General features: G+C 43.1%; 5 protein-coding genes across 11 annotated transcripts; all 5 read left to right on the top strand.

The window, feature by feature from the left end:
* Nucleotides 1-979: 979 nt before the first annotated feature.
* LOC115571205 (nuclear factor 7, brain-like) lies at nt 980-8,393 on the top strand. 6 transcript variants are annotated; one of them, XM_030400394.1, is made up of 4 exons: nt 989-1,093; nt 3,918-3,956; nt 4,146-4,270; nt 4,366-8,393. In XM_030400394.1, the coding sequence occupies exons 3-4, from the start codon at nt 4,265-4,267 to the stop codon at nt 5,773-5,775; spliced, it is 1,416 nt and encodes a 471-aa protein (XP_030256254.1). In that variant the 5' UTR covers nt 989-1,093; nt 3,918-3,956; nt 4,146-4,264; the 3' UTR covers nt 5,776-8,393. The 6 variants fall into 6 exon arrangements, with proteins under 6 accessions (XP_030256253.1, XP_030256254.1, XP_030256259.1 ...); XM_030400399.1 differs by having other exon boundaries at nt 4,151-4,270; XM_030400395.1 differs by lacking the exon at nt 989-1,093 and adding an exon at nt 2,864-3,824.
* A 1,824-nt stretch (nt 8,394-10,217) lies between these two features.
* Nucleotides 10,218-16,349, top strand: LOC115571545 (uncharacterized). Its single transcript, XM_030400994.1, has 5 exons — nt 10,218-10,359; nt 10,455-11,862; nt 13,144-13,342; nt 14,166-14,214; nt 14,304-16,349. Exons 1-5 carry the CDS (start codon nt 10,354-10,356, stop codon nt 15,720-15,722), a joined length of 3,081 nt encoding a protein of 1,026 aa, XP_030256854.1. The 5' UTR covers nt 10,218-10,353; the 3' UTR covers nt 15,723-16,349.
* A 560-nt stretch (nt 16,350-16,909) lies between these two features.
* On the top strand, nt 16,910-17,796 carry LOC115571210 (synaptotagmin-15-like). The gene is made up of 2 exons (XM_030400404.1): nt 16,910-17,076; nt 17,152-17,796. Exons 1-2 carry the CDS (start codon nt 17,070-17,072, stop codon nt 17,595-17,597), a joined length of 453 nt encoding a protein of 150 aa, XP_030256264.1. The 5' UTR covers nt 16,910-17,069; the 3' UTR covers nt 17,598-17,796.
* A 712-nt stretch (nt 17,797-18,508) lies between these two features.
* On the top strand, nt 18,509-20,325 carry LOC115571209 (nuclear factor 7, brain-like). The gene has a single exon (XM_030400403.1). The coding sequence runs from the start codon at nt 18,515-18,517 to the stop codon at nt 19,901-19,903; it is 1,389 nt and encodes a 462-aa protein (XP_030256263.1). The 5' UTR covers nt 18,509-18,514; the 3' UTR covers nt 19,904-20,325.
* A 171-nt stretch (nt 20,326-20,496) lies between these two features.
* On the top strand, nt 20,497-23,001 carry syt15 (synaptotagmin XV). 2 transcript variants are annotated; one of them, XM_030400401.1, is made up of 8 exons: nt 20,497-20,715; nt 20,786-20,984; nt 21,218-21,369; nt 21,507-21,799; nt 21,956-22,123; nt 22,207-22,315; nt 22,393-22,575; nt 22,659-23,001. In XM_030400401.1, the coding sequence occupies exons 1-8, from the start codon at nt 20,709-20,711 to the stop codon at nt 22,796-22,798; spliced, it is 1,251 nt and encodes a 416-aa protein (XP_030256261.1). In that variant the 5' UTR covers nt 20,497-20,708; the 3' UTR covers nt 22,799-23,001. The 2 variants fall into 2 exon arrangements, with proteins under 2 accessions (XP_030256261.1, XP_030256262.1); XM_030400402.1 differs by having other exon boundaries at nt 20,791-20,984.
* The last annotated feature ends 690 nt before the right edge of the window (nt 23,002-23,691 follow it).

The raw sequence follows: 23,691 nt of genomic DNA on the forward strand, positions 1-23,691 counted from the left end.
TGGTACCCGGTGGGGACGGTGCTGGCTGGTCTCTACTCTGTCCCCCCTCTGAACGAGGTGGTGGCCCCTCCACCCGGCATGGCCACCTGTCTCTGCTTCTCGGTGGAGTATCGACACAGCAGCGAGCAGCTCATGGTCGCCTTGCTCCGCCTCGGCAACCTCCCTAATCGCTTCCACGGCAACGTCACGCTGGTGGAGCTCCGGCTGCTCCCTGATGACAGGCGGCCCCGACAGGCACAGGGCCCGACCCGGAGTTCAACAACTGCTTCGTCTTCCAGGTGAGGACACGAATGTCTAGAGTTTGTAAACCTGATGCAAGAGAAAACTTCTCCACCTCCAGACTCTCCTCATGTTTCACCAAAATATAACTTCAACCAGAAGACAAAGAGTTTGAATTTCTCCCAAACTACGCAACGCCCCTTTAATGCTGATTATTGGGCACTTGGGTCATAAACAGTTGCATCTGTCTTCAGTCAGTGTGACTAAACTCTCACCTGTTTCACTGCTTCCTGTCTTTCAATACAACAAATATTGTGATCTAAACATGTCAGTGTGGCTCAATCTGAGTACTTAAAGATTGTTATAATTTAAAATGAGTTATGTTAAATGAACGTTTGTAATTTGTTTTTGGATTGAGGCTGGACAACAAATAAACAGAAAATGAAGAGATTGGTGTTAAGTTAATTTATTTTAAGGTTAATATTTCCTCTTGATGAGTTTCAGAAAATAATGAACTTTTAGTATTAGTAATAATATAATAGAGAACACTTCAGTTCATGTAGTGCTCAAAATGTGTAATATTTTTTGTAATTTGGTTTAGTGATATTAATATCATTTCAAGTCTTTATTTTTCACTATTTCTAAAAAATAAACGTGAAACAAGTGTTAAGTCTAAGAACCAAAATTATCTTTCCTCAATCTGTGGGAAACGTCCAGTTCATGAGGAATTAGAAGAGTGGAACCAATGAGCTCAGGTGGTGTTGCACCCGGGTTCCTTACTGTGAGGGAATCTGCTGCTCCCCAGAGGAAAACTGGGAAGAGAAAGCATCAGTTCGTGTTTTCATTCCTCTGAACTTCCAGCTGTGTTTTTCAGGTTAGTGTGAAGTGAAAAAACACCATTAATAACTCCTAAAGTGAAACTAAAAGTAGCGCGAGTGTGAAGAGTTTGTTGACGGACTCGAGTGTTTCATTAATGAGTTTTAAAAAAGTGCAGGAAAGTAAAAGTGTTACCGCGGTTAATGGCGGTGTGACAGTTTAACCGGCGTTAATTTTAACTGCCGAGGGTCCCAGGTGTGCTGGAGGTGTGGTTTGAGAATCCCGTCTGGACAGTGGTCCTCGGCCATGTCCGCTAACTGGGAAAAACGTACCGATCGCCCTGCTCATCGATCCAAGTCATGTATATGTGTATTCGTTTTGACGTGGCATGAACTCTCCTGTTCCACACGGAGATGCCGACGTCTGCGACCTGCAGACCACACACACACACACTGTGAAGAGGGAGTCAACTTCTCCCTTCTGATATCCGTCGTTACACCTTGAGAAGAGTGAGATACATGTCTGGGCTTTCCTATGAACCACGGTCGACAGTCGGTACAGGTGTTTGTATCACAGGTTGATCTGGGCGTCTCTCGCTTTGCCACAGCTGACTGACGTCACGCTGAGTTTGGGCAGGATGTCAACGTACTCTGTAGACTCTTTAACGAGCAGGCTGTATGACATTATACAGGTTTCACATCGACTTGACTTTGGCTTAATAACTATGTATGCGGCTGGGAATGGTGGCTTTCATTCAGTAACCATTTGAACGCAGCGCGGAATGAAAGAAATACTCAATGGTAACAGGTGTCACAAGTTAACCTGGACACTGCGCACTCAACCCTAGGGCCCTATGATTTCCGCGATCACGAAATCGCGGACGGAATCCAGAATTGGCCGATTAAAACGGAATCTACTTTTTAACGCGAAATATCGCGGAATTTGACATAATTTCACTGAAATGTTGTTCTCGTGTGGAAGAGGAACATTTGTCTGGGGAAAACTGCACGAGGGGAACCAAATCTGGGTGGCACAACAAGTCGCCGCCGCCCCCCTCCCCACAGACTGAGCTCATCCCCCTTCAAAACAATGCAAGCATGGTGAAGCGGCTGGCCACGGCTCCGTCTTCGTCGGCGAAAAAGCTGAGAAAGTTGAAATTTACCCCTCAGTACAGAGCCGAGCAGTTCCCGAACGACTTGTATGTGTCAGGTGAACTGTTGTTTTGCAAAGAAGCAGACCTGAGAAATCATAATTAAAAGGTGTAATGCGTCAGAGTTAGCCACCTGTCCGATTCATATTATCGGCATATCACCAGATTGACTGTTAACTGCTGCTAACAGTAGCTGCTGTTAGCTAGCTGGCCCAGTTAGCCACAGCCCTCTTAGCTGACTCTGCCTGGGCTGGGAGGCTTTTCTGGATCTACCTGAGAGCTGACCATGTTTTTATTCAATGAAACCCATAAAAACACAAAATATACTAATGTATGAAGACATGATGAAGTCAAAATGTTTTTGATGCACTTTATTGTACTGTACGATACAGTATTGAGGAAATATGTTTGTCACCTCAATTAATTTAAGGTAATTTATATTTAATTTGTGTACATATTAGTTATTTACATTAAAAACACACTGTTTTTGGTAGTATAATAAGAGTAAATCAAGATTCACAAAAATTAAAACGGAAAAAACGGAATTCACAAAAATTAAAATGGAATTTGGGAAAAAATAAAACGGAATTTGGGAAAAAATAAAACAGATTTTATAGGGCCCTACAACCCCACAGCCAGCAGCGGTCTCCACGCTGCTCTCGAGCCACTAGGCGTGAACAAATGCCTCATTCTGTTCTGCCCATGAGTTGTTTGTGAGTACAGACATTCACGACAAAGATATGAAACCGACAACACCCACTTTTGGACGATTTTTAGACTGTTGCGTTTTTTCGAACAGGCATCGTCACAGTCACCTACACTGTCATTGTGTGCTCTGTAGCGCTCGTCTAACAGTGGTCTGCAGGTCGCAGACCTCGGCATCTCCGTGTGGAATAGAAGTGTTCAAGCCACGTCAAAACGAATACACATATACATGACTTGGATGGATGAGCAGGGCGATCGGTATGTTTTTCCCGGTTAGCGGACATGGTCGAGGACCCCTCTCCAGACGGGATTCTCAAACCACACCTCCAGCACATCTGGGACCCTCGCCAGTCAAAATGAACGCCAGTTAAACTGTCACAGCGGCGCCCGCGACGTAATTTGCACACAATGTTTACATTTGTGTTGTAGGTTAAGCTCACTATTAACGTGGTTCTGCACATTGCTAATCATTTATTTGAAGCTGGGGCCCTGAACATTTGGCATATATGTTATTATTTTGTGATTCTTGTGACTAGGATTTTTCTAAGATTGATGCAGAAGTTCAGGAAAGCACTAAGTTAAAATTAAAGGTTCAAACTGTGAATTTTGTGAATTAAGCCAAATAGTTTCCCTCTGTGACGTGTAGCTCTGTGCAGCTAATGGGTTTTAAAGGACCAGTATGTTGTTTTATACTGCACAGTTATAGAGATTCCAGAGTTTAACTCTTGGCTGAATTGTTTGCACTAAGTGAAAGTGGCCGTTGATACAGAGCTGATGCAGATGAAAAGCTCCTGAACAAAAGGGTAAAGTCTATCTAAGAGTGTGGTGAAACTAATGATGACTAAGATTAGATGAACCATACCAATGAACTTTATTATAACAAGGCATGAAGAGAATCAGATGATGGACATAAACAAAAGACATTCATGCACAGGTAATTGTTTCATATATATGTGTCATGTTTTCGAAAGAGGAAAAGCGTCAGTTCATGTCTTCAATCCTTTGAACTTTGACCTGTGTTTTTCAGGACTGAACGACACTGGAGCAAAAATCATTTGTTACTGAGGTATTAACCATGTTGAGACCCGTAACTCTGGCGCTGGTTCGGATTGGACTATAGCCCCTCCAACAACAAACACAACAACAACAACAACTGTGTATCAGATTACATTTCCAGCAATTAATCAGTAATTTGGACTGAAACACTGTGTGTGTGTGTGTGTGTGTGTGTGTGTGTGTTTGTGTGTGTCTTCAGTACAGAACCACAGACAGACGATCAGATCCACCTTCAGACTGAACTAACAACGTCCTCTGAGTGAGTTCATCTGCAGGAGAGAGGAGGAGGAAACTACAACACTGCAGACGCTCCACACAATGAAGGTGAGTCCAACTAGAACCAGAACTCAAAGTAAACTTTAGCGAAGTGAAGGAGGAAGTGGAGCTGTGACTGACTGTACTGTCTGCTGTGTTCACAGCGTCACTCAGAGACTAAGATGGCTTCCAGGTTAGAGGAGGATCTCTGCTGTCCGGTGTGTCGTGATGTCTTCAGAGAGCCTGTCGTTCTGTCATGTAGCCACAGCCTCTGTAAAGACTGTTTGCAGAGCTGGTGGACAGAGAAAGAGATCAGGGAGTGTCCAGTTTGTAGGAAAAGATCTTCAAAGGACGGACCAACTGTTAGTCTGGTCTTAAAGAACCTGTGTGAGACCTTCTTACAGGAGAGAGATCAGAGAGCTTCAGAGGATCTCTGCAGTCGGCATACTGAGAAACTCAAACTCTTCTGTCTGGACCATCAGCAGCCGGTGTGTCTCGTCTGCAGAGACTCAGAACAACACACCAACCACCGATTCAGACCCATCGATGAAGCTGCACAACAACACAAGAAGAAACTTCAGGAAACTCTGGAGCCTTTAAAGAAGAAGTTAAAGGTTTTTGAAGAAGTTAAAGTGAAGTTTGTTCAGACAGCAGAACACATGAAGGTCCAGGCCCGACACACAGAGAGGCAGATTAAGGATCAGTTTAAGAAGCTGCACCAGTTTCTAGCAGAGGAAGAGGAGGCCAGGATGGCTGCACTGAGGGAGGAAGAGGAGCAGAAGGGTCAGATGATGAAGGAGAAGATGGAGGCTCTGAGCAGAGAGATAGCAGCTCTTTCACACACAGTCAGAGCCACAGAGGAGCAGCTGAGAGCTGAAGACGTCTCATTCCTGCACAACTACAAGGCTGCAGTGGAAAGAGTCCAGCAGCGCCCCCTGCTGGAGGATCCACAGCTGCCCTCAGGAGCTCTGATAGACCAGGCCAAACACCTGGGCAACCTGAGCTTCAACATCTGGAACAAGATGAAGGACATGGTCTCCTACACTCCTGTGGTTCTGGACCCAAACACTGCTGGTCTAAAACTCATCCTGTCTGAAGATCTGAGCAGTGTGAGACGAGGAGGAGAGAGACAGAAGCTTCCTGATAATGCAGAGAGGTTTGATTATTGCTACCGTGTCCTGGGCTCTGAGGGCTTTAACTCAGGGACTCACAGCTGGGACATCGAGGTTGGAGACATTACACTGTGGAGACTGGGTGTGTTAGCAGAGTCTGCCCAGAGGAAGGGAATCTCACATTCTGCAATATGGGAACTGACCTTATGCAAAGGTGAATACTTTGTAGGGTCACCATCAACTCATCTTACTTATCACAAAGTGCAGAAGAAGCTCCAGAGGGTCAGAGTGAATCTGGACTGGACCAGAGGAAAGCTGTCGTACTCTGATCCTGATACTAACACACACCTACACACCTTCACACACACTTTCACTGAGAGGATGTTTCCATACTTTTACACTACAAAAAAACTGAAGATATTACCCCTGAAGGTGTGTGTGACAGTGGAGCAGAGCAGTTAAAGAAGTATTTCATCTCTGGAAAGACGGCCCTGAAATGAAACTTTCTCTCTGCAGCAGAAAGACAAATATTTTTTATGTTGATGCTACATGAGCAGAGAAAACAGAGTAATAGGGCTGTGGTGTTCACTTCTACTCAAAAGGTAGAAAGATTACAACACCCAGAGTGCACAGTACTGTATCAGATTGGATGGGGCTTGATTTTGGCTCAGATAAAGTTCTGAAAGAGGAGACAGTGAGGCGGCTGGATGGGGACGAACAATATTGTGTTGCAGCTGAACACTGAAAAAACTATAAAATCCACGATGTTGTCTTTAAAGGTGTTACTGAAAACATTCAGGCTCTAAATGTGACGTTCCATCTCCTCCTTCCATCACATTCACAACACTGCTGTTAATCCAATCATGTGCCCCCTCAGGTGGTTGCCAGTTTGTGCACTAGCTGACTTTACTAACGCTAGCTGCCTAAACGTTCATCTTTTTCCCCACAAACTGGCAACTACGACACACAGACACCACATGATACAAACTGTTGTTGGGCCTTGCATTACACAAAACATAATTAAGTAGTATTTATGTGACATTAAAAGGGACTTTAATGTTAAATTTGGATATCAATAATAATGATCATTAGGGATAATATTGATTATGATAAATGATATGATCCAATTTACATTACATCACCTCGGGGCACCACCCTTTAAGTAGGGAAAAGATGGCCAATTCAATAATTCAGTCTCATAAAAAGGTACAAAAGTGTTTATAACCCTCATTAATACTTAACTTAATAACTACAACCAAATTTACCACAACAGCTAATAATGTTTGAAAGATTTTGGAGTTAGAGAGGAAGAACAAGGAAGGTGCTGGAGTTTGCTTGAAATGCAAGGCAGTAACAGCCAGATATAAACTTCTGTGTATCACAGGGCCGGTGGCACGCTGTGATTAACATGATGAACACTTAAACTGTCATCAAATTATGACAGCTTGACTACAATGCATTGAATACAGGATATTCAAATGCTGACCTGAAATTCTCACCATTTCTACAGAGCAATTTCAACTTGAATCGATAGCGGCAATAGCAAATGGCTCAAAGTGGCAGTTGATAACCTAAAAGATGTTGGTTAATCAAATGGGTTATAGATTTGATCGAAATCACTTCTCATCACACTGCGATTGTTTGTAAGTACAAATCAACGTCTACTCCTGTAGTAGACTCGTGGGGTTGAATGTAAAGACTTTTGGCTAAAGGGTTCAAAATGTGAACCTTGAATCTAAGCACTGTCCAAATTATGCTGAAGTTAATATTGTACATTTATGAATGATTGTCAACAGTGCATTTCCTCACACGGGGCACCATCATGCTGATGCCTCACACGGGGCACCGTTATGTTGGGTCTTGCCTTACACGAGGCCCAATTAAGTAGTGTTTGTGCATCATTAAAAGGGAATTTTCAGTTCAATTTGGCTATTTATAATAATGAATGATCATCAGGAATAATGATTAATTATGATAAATAATATGATCCAGTTTACATTACATCACTACCCTTCAAGAAGGGAAAAGATAGCCAATTCAATAATTCAGTCTCATAAAAAGTTACAAACGTTTTTATAGCTCTGATTAATACTTAACTTAATTACTAAAACCAAATTTACCATAACAGCTAGTAATGGTTGAAGGCTTGTGGAGATCCTGACAGTGCAGAGTAAGAGAGTAAGAACAAGCAGGGCGCTGGAGTTTTGACTATCTGATCAGAGGGGGTCTGTCACCCTGACCAATTGTAGCCCAAAGCTGAATTTTGCACCGAGGGGTGAAGAATGGGGAATTCTGGTAGACTGATTTTAGTTCAGAGTCCATTTTGAAGTCCACAGTGAATGACTTCATCTGTGGGTCCAAACACTGTGTTATACTATTGGCTGACAAACCTCGTTAGAAGCTGAACCAACTGTCAGAATTCTGACACAGAGTTAAACAGAACAATTCATTTGGACCTGACAAATATTTTAAAGTCGTTTCTTCGCAATCATAATAATGTTTTTAAGTAAAAGAGGGACTTTTAATCTGCACCATTCTACGAGGTCTATAGACGTTTTATTTCTAATATGATTTGTCAAGCTACAAATGTTGTCAACATGTTGTTTAAATTATGAATCACATAATTCACGTCATTATGCTTAATTTGCTCTTCCTGCTGTCTCAAAATTCAGAAAACATGTATGTTAATTTTTAATGTTTTGTTTTTGTCTTGTTTGACAGTTTGCTTTGTGTTTCTATTGTCGACCTTTTCATGACTAAAATGATTGCTTAGTTTCTGATCTCAATGTGTGTGTGTGTGTGTGTGTGTGTGTGTGTGACCATGAATAACCAAATTTAAGGATGGTCACAAATAAATCAATCACTAAATAACTTAATGTTTCTCTGTTCAGACCTAAACATTTTATTTCAAATCTCAGTCCAGATCATACAATTTTGAAGCAATAAAATCAAAGTTTTATTGCACATATGAAATGTTTGTAATTAAATGCATACATTGAATGATTGAAAATACTGTAAATGTCTCTTTATTCCCCTTTTGATGTAATAAAAATAACAAAGTCTGTTTTCAGTCTCCATCAGTTGCACTCTGCTGTCAGTCATCTGTTCAGTGAGAGGACGAGCCGTTCTGTATTTAAGGTGGACGTCTCAGTTTGGGTTCATGTGACGTTGACTGAAGAAATGAATCTCTGATGTTTCTCCCTTCATAAAGGGTCAAAACTCCAAATATCATCATGAGAGAATGAGAAAATTAACCAAACAATGAATGAAGACAATATGCGACCACTGTGTGATATCTTCTGCCTTAAGGAATCACTCGGAGCCGTTCAAGTTTGACAGCAGGTTTATTGGGCAGCTGGGTGATAGGAAAGTAGATCAGTAACGGTTCTTTCTGTTGACAGAACAGCATGAGCTTGGTCTCTACAGTCAATCTTTCCCAGGTCTGAGGACCAACCACAATCCTACAATTATATTTCATGCAATACGATGTTCACTGTGATCACATAGTGGATTTCGATTGAAATAAATGAAATAAAGCGGAACATTTGTATAAATGTACAAAAGTAGAAAATACAATTACTTCACGCTGAACAGTTACCCATTTTACTTATACTTATATAACAGTGATTATGAAGTTACTTCATATAACAAAACAAAGCAGCAACAAAACAATTCAGCTCATCTGCATGTCATGTGAGAAAAGCCTGTATCGTACCTGGTTGATAGGAAAATGGACCAGTGAAGGTTCTTTCTGTTGACAGGACAGCACGAGCTCGGTCTGAAAGGATAGCACCAAGCGAGCATTAGTATTAGCATTAGCACTGAGTTTTTACTGGCGATAAAACATTAAAAATACACAGAGTTAACTTACAAAAACATTGCGAAATTAATCCAGGACACACAATATACAAGTACACACAGCCAGCCCAACTCCCACTTGACTAGTAAGACAGTTACCATTCATTTCATTCAGACATTTCAACACCATTACCTCTCCAGTTGATCTTTCCCTGGTCTGAGAACCACCAACAATCCTTTGCTACGTAACTAAAGTGCAGTGACAAATTGCGACAGCAGATGGCGTAGTCTCATTTAACTGGATTTAAATCTGAACCTTTTTTACACTGTTACAAATAGAAGAAATGAAAAGCCTGTTTATTCACTCATGGAGAAAAGTTTGTATTATTGTCTCAGTAATATTGTGAATGTTGAAAGACTGATTTTGAATTTCTCCAAAAGTACTTAATGCCCCTTTAATGCTGATTATTGGGCAATTGGGTCATAAACAGTTGCATCTGTCTTCAGTCCGTGTGACTCAACTCTCAGTCTCTTACTGAGGACAAATTAATATTAAGTGAACACAACAGACTCTGTGTGAAAGTAACTGTTCAACAGAAACAACTGTTTCACTGCTTCCTGTCTTTAGTTCAACAAATATTGTAATCTAAATATCTCAGTGTGGCTCAATCTGAATGCTTTGATACAGACTGTTATAATTCAAAATTAGTTATGTTAAATTAACCTTTGTAACTTGTTTTTGGATCAAGGCTGGACAACAAATAAACAGAACATGATGGTATTAGTGTTACGTTAATATATTTTGAGGTGAATATTTCCTCTTTACAAGCTTCAGAAAATGATGAACCTTTAGTATAAGTAATAATGTAATAGAGAACACTTCAGTTCAGGAAGTGCTGGTGCTGGTTCTGATTGGACTATAGCTCTCCAACAACGAGAAGACTATCTGATTATATTTCCAGCAATGAATCATTTCTGTGGACTGAAACACTCCCTGAGTCACATGTGTACCAACAGCATTCAGCAGAGGTCTGACAAAGCTCCGCCCTCACCTGACTCACCTGAGAAAAACCAGAAAACAGTTTTTGGGTGTGTGTGTGTCTGTGTGTGTGTGTCTCTTTAGTACAGAACCACAGACAGATGATCAGGTCCACCTTCAGACTGAACTAACAACTTCCTCTGAGTGAGTTCATCTACAGGAGAGAGGAGAAGGAAACTACAACACTGCAGACGCTCCACACAATGAAGGTGAGTCCGACTAGAACCAGAACTGAAAGTAAACTTCAGTGAAGTGAAGGAGGAAGTGGAGCTGTGACTGACTGTACTGTCTGCTGTGTTTACAGCGTCACTCAGAGACTAAAATGGCTGCCAGGTTAGAGGAGGATCTCTGCTGTCCGGTGTGTCATGATGTCTTCAGAGAGCCTGTCGTTCTGTCATGTAGCCACAGCTTCTGTAAAGACTGTCTGCAGTATTGGTGGACAGAGAGACAAACACGAGAGTGTCCAGTTTGTAGGAAAAGATCTTCAAACAACCGACCAGCTGTAAACCTGGTGTTAAAGAACCTGTGTGAGACCTTCTTACAGGAGAGAGATCAGAGAGCTTCAGAGGATCTCTGCAGTCGGCACTCTGAGAAACTCAAACTCTTCTGTCTGGACCATCAGCAGCCGGTGTGTGTCGTCTGCAGAGACTCAGAACAACACACCAACCACAGATTCAGACCCATCGATGAAGTTGCACAACAACACAAGAAGAAACTTCAGGAAACTCTGGAGCCTTTAAAGAAGAAGTTAAAGGTTTTTGAAGAAGTTAAAGTGAAGTTTGATCAGACAGCAGAACACATAAAGGTCCAGGCCCAACAAACAGAGACTCAGATTAAGGATCAGTTTAAGAAGCTTCATCAGTTTCTAGCAGAGGAAGAGGAGGCCAGGATGGCTGCACTGAGGGAGGAAGAGGAGCAGAAGAGTCAGATGATGAAGGAGAAGACGGAGGCTCTGAGCAGAGAGATAGCAGCTCTTTCACACACAGTCAGAGCCACAGAGGAGCAGCTGAGAGCTGAAGACGTCTCATTCATGCACAACTACAAGTCTGCAGTGGAAAGAGTCCAGCAGCGCCCCCTGCTGGAGGATCCACATCTGCCCTCAGGAGCGCTGATAGACCAGGCCAAACACCTGGGCAACCTGAGCGCCATTATCTGGTACAAGATGAAGGACATGGTCTCCTACACTCCTGTGGTTCTGGACCCAAACACTGCTCATCCAGACCTGATCCTGTCTGAAGATCTGAGCAGTGTGAGGCTAGGAGAGAGACAGAAGCTTCCTGATAATCCAGAGAGGTTTGATGATGATTACTGGTCTGTCCTGGGCTCTGAGGGCTTTAACTCAGGGACTCACAGCTGGGACATCGAGGTTGGAGACAGTACATTCTGGAGAGTGGGTGTGTTAGCAGAGTCTGCTCAGAGGAAGGGACTCATACCATCTGGATTATGGAGAATGGGGTTATACTATGGTAAATACTCAGTGCAGGCCCTACCAGCTCCAGCCACTGATCTCGTAGTGCAGAAGAGGCTCCAGAGGATCAGAGTGAATTTGGACTGGAACAATGGAAAGCTGTCGTTCTCTGATCCTGATACTAACACACACCTACACACCTTCACACACACTTTCACTGAGAGGATGTTTCCATACATTCGCACTGTGGATAAACTGAAGATTTTACCCCTGAAGGTGTGTGTGACAGTGGAACACAGCAGTTGAAGAATTATGTCATCTCTGGAAAGACGGCCCTTAAATAAAACTTTCTCTCTGCAGTAGAGAGACAAATATTTTGATTCAACTTGATGCTACATGAGCAGAGAAAACAGAGTAAAAGGGCTGTGGTGTTCACTTCTACTCAAAAGGTAGAAAGACTACAACACCCAGAGTGCACAGCGCTGCACCTGATTGGACGGGGCTTAATTTTGGCTCAGAGAAAGTTCTGAAAGAGGAGACAGTGAGGCGGCTGGATGGTGACGAACAATATTGTGTTGCAACTAAACAGTGAAAAAACTATAATATCCAGGATGTTGTTTCTTTAACGGTGTTATTGAAAACATTTTGGCTCTAAATGCGGCGTTCCATCTCCTCCTTCCGTCACATTCACGTCACAACACCGCTGTTTATCCAATCATCTGCGCCCTCAGGTGGTTGCCAGTTTGTGCACAGTTTGTGCTTAACGACTTGAATTCTGGGATTTTTAATTTAAAAATCCCAGAATTCAAGTCGTTAAGCTTCACCTGCTCCTCCTGCCGTCTCATTATTCACAAAACACGCATGTTCATTTTTTTCTGTCCTGTTTCTGGTTTGTTTGACAGTTTGCTTTGTGTTTCTATTGTCGACCTTTTCATGACTAAAATGATTTCTTAGTATCTGATCTCTGTGTGTGTGTGTGTGTTATTATCATGTAACAACAAATAAGACTATTTTATAAAGCTAACATTATTTAGCTACTGTTAATGATCTAGCTAACACAACTGTGTCAATTGTATCTGTGTTTCTGTGTGTGTTATTATCATGTATATTATCATGTTTCAATCATAAAAATGTTAAAAATGTTTAAAAGTGAAAAATAAAAATAACTCAATCAACTCAAATGATTCTTGTATGGACAAAAATACAAAACAGAATCTACAGTATATGATTATTCTAAACATAACTGACAAAAATGGCACAAAAGCACATTGATTCTCTGACACATTGTCATGTTTGACCCACTTCTGGAAGAGTGTTGGTCCAATCACTCGTGCATCGAAGGGTTAAAAGAGTTTGACTGTAGCTGCTCACCTAGAAGCAGATAGCAGCATGAAACAGTGAGAACCAGCCGGCTGTGTTGTCCTCTCTCTGCTCGTCAGCCTCACAAACATTAAAACACTTCACACAAGAAGAGACGAACACAGTTACCTGCTGTTGTTGACTGAAACATGACAGGTGAGCAGTTAACTGTGTTCCACTCGATGCTTGCTGTAAACTTTACCTGTTGACGAGTGTGTTTGTTCAGACCAGGTGTTACTGTTGGCTGTTGGTCTGTCCGTGGCTCTCCTGTCGCTGCTGCTTCTCGGTCTGATGCTGTGCTATCTGTGGAGGAAGAAGAAGAAGAGGAAGGGTCGCAGTCAGTACGAGGAGCTGCTCTCGATGGTGCCTTCAGTCCCAGCATGCTCTGCTCCGGTGATCCTGGTGTCTCAGGGCTCGTTGGCCAAGTTAGGACCATAAAATCCTCCATAGTGCTCTTCTCTCAATGTTTTTTCCTTTATTACCAATGTTTACTTACTGACTATTCACATGGACTAGTGGAGCTGTTTACACAAAAAGCAAAAGAATGAACTGCTGACTAAAGAACAGCATTCATCACGAGGAAGCATCTGTCTTCAGTCAGTGTGACTAAACTCTCAGTCTCTTACTGAGGACAAGTTAATATTAAATGAACAAAACAGACTCTGTGTGAAATTAACTGTTTAACAGAAACACCTGTTTCGCTGTTTCCTGTCTTTCAATACAACAAATATTGTGATCTAAATATCTCAGTGTGGCTCAATCTGAATACTTTCATAAAGATTGTAATCATTTAAAATTACTTCTGTTAAATAAATGTTTGTAATTTGTTTTTGGATCAAGACCAGGCAACAAATAAACAGAACATGACTATATTGGTGTTAAGTTAATATATTTTGAGGTTAATATTTCCTCTTTACAAGTTTCAGAAAATGATGAACACTTCAGCTCAGGCAGTGCTGGTGCTGGTTCTGATTGGACTATAGCCATTCACACAATATCAACAAGTGTATCAGATTACATTTTCAGCAATGAATCACTAGTTTGGATGAAACACTCACTGAGTCACATGTGAACCAACAGCATTCAGCAGAGGTCTGACAAAGCTCCGCCCTCACCTGACTCACCTGAGACAAACCAGAAAACAGTTTTTGGGTGTGTGTGTGTCTCTTTAGTACAGAACCACAGACAGACGATTAGATCCACCTTCAGACTGAACTAACAACGTCCTCTGAGTGAGTTCATCTACAGGAGAGAGGAGGAGGAAACTACAACACTGCAGACGCTCGACACAATGAAGGTGAGTCCGACTAGAACTCAAAGTAAACTTAAGTGAAGTGAAGGAGGAAGTGGAGCTGTGACTGAATGTACTGTCTGCTGTGTTCACAGCGTCACTCAGAGACTAAAATGGCTTCCAGGTTAGAGGAGGATCTCTGCTGTCCGGTGTGTCATGATGTCTTCAGAGAGCCTGTCGTTCTGTCATGTAGCCACAGCTTCTGTAAAGACTGTCTGCAGCGCTGGTGGACAGAGAGACAAACACAAGAGTGTCCAGTTTGTAGGAAAAGATCTTCAAAGAACCAACCAGCTGTAAACCTGGTGTTAAAGAACCTGTGTGAGATCTTCTCACAGGAGAGAGATCAGAGAGCTTCAGAGGATCTCTGCAGTCGGCACTCTGAGAAACTCAAACTCTTCTGTCTGGACCATCAGCAGCCGGTGTGTGTCGTCTGCAGAGACTCAGAACAACACACCAACCACAGATTCAGACCCATCGATGAAGCTGCACGACAACACAAGAAGAAACTTCAGGAAACTCTGGAGCCCTTAAAGAAGAAGTTAAAGGTTTTTAAACAAGTTAAAGTGAAGTTTGATCAGACAGCAGAACACATGAAGGTCCAGGCCCGACACACAGAGAGGCAGATTAAGAAGCAGTTTAAGAAGCTTCACCAGTTTCTAGAAGAGGAAGAGGAGGCCAGGATGGCTGCACTGAGGGAGGAAGAGGAGCAGAAGAGTCAGATGATGAAGGAGAAGATGGAGGCTCTGAGCAGAGAGATAGCAGCTATTTCACACACAGTCAGAGCCACAGAAGAGCAGCTGAGAGCTGAAGATGTCTCATTCATGCACAACTACAAGGCTGCAGTGGAAAGAGTCCAGCAGCGCCCCCTGCTGGAGGATCCACAGCTGCCCTCAGGAGCTCTGATAGACCAGGCCAAACACCTGGACAACCTGAGCACCATTATCTGGTACAAGATGAAGGACATGGTCTCCTACACTCCTGTGGTTCTGGACCCAAACACTGCTCATCCAGACCTGATCCTGTCTGAAGATCTGAGCAGTGTGATACAAGCAGGAGGAGAGAGACAGAAGCTTCCTGATAATCCAGAGAGGTTTGATATCTTCTGGTCTGTCCTGGGCTCTGAGGGCTTTAACTCAGGGACTCACAGCTGGGATGTCGAGGTTGGAGACAGTACAGTCTGGAGAGTGGGTGTGTTAGCAGAGTCTGTCCAGAGGAAGGGATGCACACTGACTGGATTATGGAGAATTAAGTTAATTGATGGTAAATACTCAGTGCTGTCACCATCAGCTCCATCCACTGATCTCGTCTTGCAGAAGAAGCTCCAGAGGATCAGAGTTAATCTGGACTGGAACAATGGAAAGCTGTCGTTCTCTGATCCTGATACTAACACACACCTACACACCTTCACACACACTTTCACTGAGAGGATGTTTCCATTCATTGACACTGAGGATAAACTCCCACTGAAGATATCACCCCTGAAGGTGTGTGTGACAGCGGAACACAGCAGTTAAAGAAGTATTTCATCTCTGGAAAGACGGCCCTTAAAAAAACGTTCTCCCTGCAGTAGAAAGACAAATAGTTTATAATGAAAACAGAGTAAAAAGACTGTGGTGTTCACTTCTACTCAAAAGGTAGAAAGACTACAACACCCAGAGTGCACAGCACTGCACCGTTTTGGACGGGGCTTGATTTTGGCTCAGAGAAAGTTCTGAAAGAGGAGACAGTGAGGCGGCTGGATGGGGACGAACAATATTGTGTTGCATAAACGGTAAAAATCTGTATTATATAGGACGTTATTTCTTTAAAGGTGTTATTGAACACATTCAGGCACTAAATGCGGCGTTCCATCTCCTCCTTCCATGCCATTCACTTCACAACACGGCTGTTGATCCAATCATCTGCCCCCTCAGGTGGTTGCCAGTTTGTGCACTAGCTGACTTTACTAACGCTAGCTGTCTAAATGTTAATCTTTTCCACCACAAACTGGCAACTACGACACACAGACACCACATGATACAAACTGTGTGATACTATTGGCTGACAAACCTCGTTAGAAGCTGAAATAACTGTCAGAATTCTGACAGAGATAAAGAGCACAATTAAATTGTACCTGACAAACATTTTAAATTATTTATTCACAATAATAATAATGTTTTTAAGGAAAAGAGGGACTTTTATTCTGCACCGTTCTACGAGCTCTGTAGATGTTTTATTTCTAAAATTATTTGTTGACATAAAAATGTTGTTAACATGTTTTTATTTAATTTAAAAATCACAGAATTCAAGTCGTTAAGCTTCACCTGCTCCTCCTGCTGTCTCATTATTCACAAAACACGAATGTTAATTTTTTCATGGTTTGATTTTGTATTGTTTGACAGTTTGCTTTGTTTTTCTGTTGTCAACATTTTCATGACTAAAATGATTCCTTAGTTTCTGATCTCAATGTGTGTGTGTGTGTTATTATCATGTTTCAATCATCAAAATGTATTAAATGTAAAAAAATAAAAAATAAATAACCCAATCAACTCGAATTATTCTTTTGTGGACAAAAATACAAAATAGTATCTACTACATATGATTATTTTTTTACATCACTGAAAAAATGGCATAAAAACACGTTGATTCTCTGACACATTGTCATGTTTGACCCACTTCTGGAAGAGTGTCGGTCCAATCACTCGTGCATTGAAGGGTTAAAGGAGTTTGACTGTAGCTGCTCACCTGGAAGCAGATAACAGCATGAAACGGTGAGAACCAGCCGGCTGTGTCGTCCTCTCTCTGCTCCTCAGCCTCACAAACATTAAAACACTTCACACAAGAAGAGACGAACACAGTTACCTGCTGTTGTTGACTGAAACATGACAGGTGAGCAGTTAACTGTGTTCCACTCAATGCTTGCTGTAAACTTTACCTGTTGATGAGTGTGTTTGTTCAGACCAGGTGTTACTGTTGGCTGTTGGTCTGTCTGTGGCTCTCCTGTCGCTGCTGCTTCTCGGTCTGATGCTGTGCTATCTGTGGAGGAAGAAGAAGAAGAGGAAGGGTCGCAGTCAGTACGAGGAGCTCCTGAGGGGGCCCCTCCACCCGGCATGGCCACACGTCTCTGCTTCTCGGTGGAGTATCGACACAGCAGCGAGCAGCTCATGGTCTCCTTGCTCCGCCTCGGCAACCTCCCTCCTCGCTTCCACGGCAACGTCACGCTGGTGGAGCTCCGGTTGCTCCCTGACGACCGGCGGCCCCAACAGGCCAAGGCCCGGGGCACAGGGCCCGACCCGGAGTTCAACGACTGCTTCATCTTGAAGTCAAGGACACAAATGTCTAGAGCTTGTAAACCTGCTGCAAGAGAAAGTTCTCCACCTCCAGACTCTCCTCATGTTTCACCAAAATAGAGCTTCAATCAGAAGACAAAAAGTTAGAATTTTTCAAAAACTACGTAACGCCCCTTTAATGCTGATTATTGGGCACTTGGGTCATAAACAGTTGCATCCGTCTTTCGTCAGTGTGCCTAAACTCTCAGTCTCTTACTGAGGACAAGTTAATATTAAGTGAACAAAACAGATTAAAATATTGTGATCTAAATATCTCAGTGTGGCTCAATCTGAATACTTTCATACAGATTGTTATAATTTGTTAGATAAACGTTTGTCATTTGTTTTTGGATCGACTGGACAACAAATAAACAGATCATGAAGATATTGGTGTTAAGTTAATATATTTTGAGGTCAATATTTCCTTTTGATAAGTTTCCGAAAATGATGAAACTTTAGAATAAGTAATAATATAATAGAGAACACTTCAGTTCAAGTGCAGGTGCTGGTTCTGATTGGACTATAGCCCCTCCAACAACAACGAGAAGAGTATCAGATTACATTTCAAGCAATGAATCGGTTCTGTGGACTGAAACACTCCCTGAGTCCCTGAGTCACATGTGTACCAACAGCATGCAGCAGAGGTCTGGCAAAGCTCCGCCCCCACCTGACTCACATGAGACAAAACTGGAAACAGTTTGTTGGCATGTCCGTGTATGTGTGTGTGTGTGTGTGTGTGTGTGTGTGTCTGTCTCTTTAGTACAGAACCACAGACAGACGATTAGATCCACCTTCAGACTCAACTAACAACGTCCTCTGAGCGAGTTCATCTACAGGAGAGAGGAGGAGGAAACTACAACACTGCAGACGCTCCACACACTGAAGGTGAGTCCAACCAGAACCAGAACTGAAAGTAAACTTCAGTGAAGTGAAGGAGGAAGTGGAGCTGTGACTGACTGTACTGTCTGCTGTGTTCACAGCATCAGTCAGAGACTAAAATGGCTTCCAGGTTAGAGGAGGATCTCTGCTGTCCTGTCTGCCTTGACATCTTTAAAGATCCTGTCATCCTGTCCTGTAGCCACAGCTTCTGTAAAGACTGTCTGCAGAGCTGCTGGACAGAGAGACAAACACGGGAGTGTCCAGTTTGTAAGAAAAGATCTTCAAACAACCGACCACCTGCAAACCTGGTGTTAAAGAACCTGTGTGAGACCTTCTCACAGGAGAGAGATCAGAGAGCTTCAGAGGATCTCTGCAGTCGGCACTCTGAGAAACTCAAACTCTTCTGTCTGGACCATCAGCAGCCGGTGTGTCTCGTCTGCAGAGACTCAGAACAACACACCAACCACAGATTCAGACCCATCGATGAAGCTGCACGACAACACAAGAAGAAACTTCAGGAAACTCTGGAGCCTTTAAAGAAGAAGTTAAAGGTTTTTGAAGAAGTTAAAGTGAAGTTTGATCAGACAGCAGAACACGTGAAGGCCCAGGCCCGACACACAGAGAGGCAGATTAAGGATCAGTTTAAGAAGCTGCACCAGTTTCTAGCAGAGGAAGAGGAGGCCAGGATGGCTGCACTGAGGGAGGAAGAGGAGCAGAAGAGTCAGATGATGAAGGAGAAGATGGAGGCTCTGAGCAGAGAGATAGCAGCTCTTTCACACACAGTCAGAGCCACAGAGGAGCAGCTGAGAGCTGAAGACGTCTCATTCCTGCACAACTACAAGTCTGCAGTGGAAAGAGTCCAGCAGCGCCCCCTGCTGGAGGATCCACAGCTGCCCTCAGGAGCTCTGATAGACCAGGCCAAACACCTGGGCAACCTGAGCGCCATTATCTGGAACAAGATGAAGGACATGGTCTCCTACACTCCTGTGGTTCTGGACCCAAACACTGCTCATCCAGACCTGATCCTGTCTGAAGATCTGAGCAATGTGAGACTAGGGGAGAGACAGAAGCTTCCTGATAATCCAGAGAGGTTGGATATCTTCTGGTCTGTTCTGGGCTCTGAGGGCTTTAACTCAGGGACTCACAGCTGGGACGTCGAGGTTGGAGACAGTACATTCTGGAGAGTGGGTGTGTTAGCAGAGTCTGCTCAGAGGAAGGGACTCATACCATCTGGATTATGGAGAATAGGGTTATACTATGGTAAATACTCAGTGCAGGCCCTACCAGCTCCAGCCACTGATCTCGTAGTGCAGAAGAGGCTCCAGAGGATCAGAGTGAATCTGGACTGGACCGGAGGAAAGCTGTCGTTCTCTGATCCTGATACTAACACACACCTGCACACCTTCACACACACTTTCACTGAGAGGATGTTTCCATTCATTCGCACTGTGGATAAACTGAAGATATCACCCCTGAAGGTGTGTGTGACAGTGGAACACAGCAGTTGAAGAAGTAGTTCATCTCTGGAAAGACGGCCCTTAAATAAAACTTTTCTCTCTTCTTTCACTCCAACACTGTGTTGTACTATTGGCTGACAAACCTCGTTAGAAGCTGAACCAACTGTCAGAATTCTGTCAACATGTTTTTATTTCAATTAAAAATCACAGAATTCAAGTCGTTAAGTTTCACCTGCTCCTCCTGCCGTCTCCTCCACGTATGTTAATTTTTTGATGTTTTGTTTTGGTTTGTTTGACAGTTTGCTTTGTGTTTCTATAATCGACCTGTGTGCGTGTGTGTTATTATCATGTATCAACAAATTAGACTATTTTATTAAGCTAACATTATCTTGCTACTGTTAATGATCTAGGTCACACAACTGTGTGTATTGTATCTGTGTTTCTGTGTGTGTTATTATCATGTATATTATCATGTTTCAATCATAAAAATGCGAATAAATTTTTTTTTTTAAAAAGCAATCAACTCAAATGATTCTTGTGTGAACAAAAATACAAAACAGAATCTACTATATATGATTATTCTTAACATAACTGACAAAAATGGCATAAAAACACATTGATTCTCTGAAACATTGTCGTGTTTGACCGACTTCTGGAAGAGTGTCGGTCCAATCACTCGTGCATCGAAGGGTTAAAGGAGTTTGACTGTAGCTGCTCACCTGGAAGCAGATAACAGCATGAAACGGTGAGAACCAGCCGGCTGTGTTGTCCTCTCTCTGCTCCTCAGCCTCACAAACATTAAAACACTTCACACAAGAAGAGACGAACACAGTTACCTGCTGTTGTTGACTGAAACATGACAGGTGAGCAGTTAACTGTGTTCCACTCGATGCTTGCTGTAAACTTTACCTGTTGACGAGTGTGTTTGTTCAGACCAGGTGTTACTGTTGGCTGTTGGTCTGTCCGTGGCTCTCCTGTCGCTGCTGCTTCTCGGTCTGATGCTGTGCTATCTGTGGAGGAAGAAGAAGAAGAGGAAGGGTCGCAGTCAGTACGAGGAGCTGCTCTCGACGATGCCTTCAGTCCCAGCATGCTCTGCTCCGGTGATCCTGGTGTCTCAGGGCTGCTTTGCCAAGTCAGTACCATACAATCCTCCATAGTGCTCTTCTCTCTATGTGTTTTACTTCATTTCAAATGTTTTTTTACTGACTATTCACATGGACTAGTGGAACTGTTTACACAAAAAGCAAAAGAGTGATCTGCTGACTAAAGAACAGCATTCATTAGGAAGCATCAGGGTTTAAAGGAGCTGCACCTGATATTCAAATACTGCAGATGTCTCAATAAGAACATTTCTCTGTGTAACAGGCCCAGTGAGATCCCTTTCACCTTGCCTCCTCGCTTCATGGCACAAGACCACAACGACCTGAAAAAAGAGGAGGATAAAAAAGAGGAGGTGGAGATAAAGATGGAGACTCGCAGGGACATACTCGCTCATCGTGGGTCGCTCTCAGTAAGCAGTAGGTCGTTACTACCTTTACTTGGCAACATGTCAAAATGATCATAATCCCATAAAATTCCAGTAATGGGAAAGTAAGAAAGCACTTCTAAGTAAGATTTGAAGCTTAGATCAATACAAACAACCCGTCTCCATCAGGATGGTACCCGGTGGGGACGGTGCTGGCTGGTCTCTACTCTGTTCCCCCTCTGAACGAGGTGGTGGCCCCTCCACCCGGCATGGCCACCCGTCTCTGCTTCTCGGTGGAGTATCGACACAGCAGCGAGCAGCTCATGGTCTCCTTGCTCCGCCTCGGAAACCTCCCTCCTCGCTTCCACGGCAACGTCACGCTGGTGGAGCTCTGGCTGCTCCCTGACGACCGGCGGCCCCGACAGGCCAAGGCCCGGGGCACAGGGCCCGACCCGGAGTTCAACGACTGCTTTGTTTTTCAGGTGAGGACATGAAAGTCTAAAACTGAAACCTGATGCAGAAATAACAAGATTAGTTGTACTTTTACCACACAGTGAAGATATTATTTTATAGTATCATTATCAAATAGCAGGTGATTGATTTGAAGGTTGACAACTCATTGATTGTGTCGTCCACAGGTGTCAGGAGTGTGTGTGCCTCAGAGCACCCTGAGCGTGTGCGTGCTGAGTGTGGAGCAGGACGGTAAGCGTCACGCGGTGGGCCGGGTGTTGTTTCCTCTGGAGGGGGAGCTCGGTCAGGCCGGCAGGGTGCTGTGGAGGGACCTGGAGACGGAGGACGACACCCAGGTAGACACAGGAACACACGGGACGTTTACATGTGGACAGAAACTCTGATAATCTGTCAATTTGTTTGTTTTTGTCTCTGTTAGTGTTCAGAGCTGGGTGACATGCAGATCTCTCTCAGCTACAGTCCGTCTCTGCAGCGCCTCTCTGTGGTCGTCTTGAGAGCTCGAGGCCTGCAGCTGCTCACTGACGCAGGTATGCAAATGTACCTGATCTGCATCTGTGGAGTAACTTTCCAAGCATGAGTGTTATGTCATTTGTGCATTTCCCAGGTGTGTGTGTTCAGGTGAGCTTACAGATACACACTCAGGCGGTGAAGATCAAGCGTAGCTGTGTGGTGAAAGGTGAGAGCGACCCACATTTCAGCTACAGGATGACCTTTAAACTCCGGCCGCAGCACCTGGACGAGGCCTGTCTGAGGTTTGAGCTGCAGCAGCCACAGGACGTCCGCTCAGGTGAAAGATTCATCCTAAAGTGGATTAAATTATCTGTTTGTTTGACACAAGCTCATATCCCAGGTCATATTTTTATCCCCCAGAGCCTCCAGTCCTACTGGGAGTGCTGGTGTTGGGTCCCTTCATGTACGCCAGAGGCCCGCAGCTGCAGCACTGGATGGACATGGTCAACACGCCACAGGAGCCGGTCAAACTGTGGCACAGACTCTGCAGGGCCACTTAACACCCCAGTCATGATGTACATACACACAAAGTTTGAAATAATAACAATTACAATCCCTTCCATGACCTTCTGAAGAGTTATCATTGCTAATTACCCTCAGTTCATCTGGATCGTAGGTGAACCTTTCTATAGCTCACAGTCTTTTGTTTTATTCCCCGATCACAGCAAAAATAAATAATACTGTGGCTGGACTTGATACCAAACGTTGATTTGTTTTTTTCCTTGTTATTGCTGGTTGAGTGTTAAAATATACCTTTATAACAAATCCTTTTGGTTTGCAGCTGTTAAATGGAGCAACTAAGCGTCAATAACAATGTGTTTTAAACCACTCTGGATTACAGGATGCATTAAATAAGATAGTAGATGCTGGGAAATAAATAGGTTGACAAGCTCTATGATGGAAGGTGTGGTTAGTCATCTAAACCATCAAAATATGATAATCAGCAAAGTACTGCGCAGAGGAACGACTGTGATACAAAGCCAAAATGTCAAAAAATCTAACATGCATTCCATAAGTAAATGTCATAAATATATTAAAGTTAGATAAGAGAGAGAAATTTTAATCTGAAAATCATGTGCAGAAATGGGCTCACTGTTCTATTAAAAAAGTTTCCAGATGAAATTACAAAAAGAAAATAACACCTGTTGGATTCATAAAGTTTATTTCCTTTCAGTCGAGTTATAGTGTAAAAATTCCCCAAACTGAAGAAGGAACTGACAAACTTTGAATCAACTCACGAGACAAAGATGCATCACTGATGAGATAAACTTTTGATTTGTTGCGATATTTATCTTAAAATACATTTTATTATGTATTTGTTTGTGACTCTATCTACATATATATCTGAGTTTTAATGCAGAATTTCAGAAGTTAACTTCTCCAGCTCGTCTGT

Source organism: Sparus aurata, chromosome 20, assembly GCF_900880675.1.
Source record: "Sparus aurata chromosome 20, fSpaAur1.1, whole genome shotgun sequence".
NCBI lineage: Eukaryota > Metazoa > Chordata > Actinopteri > Spariformes > Sparidae > Sparus > Sparus aurata.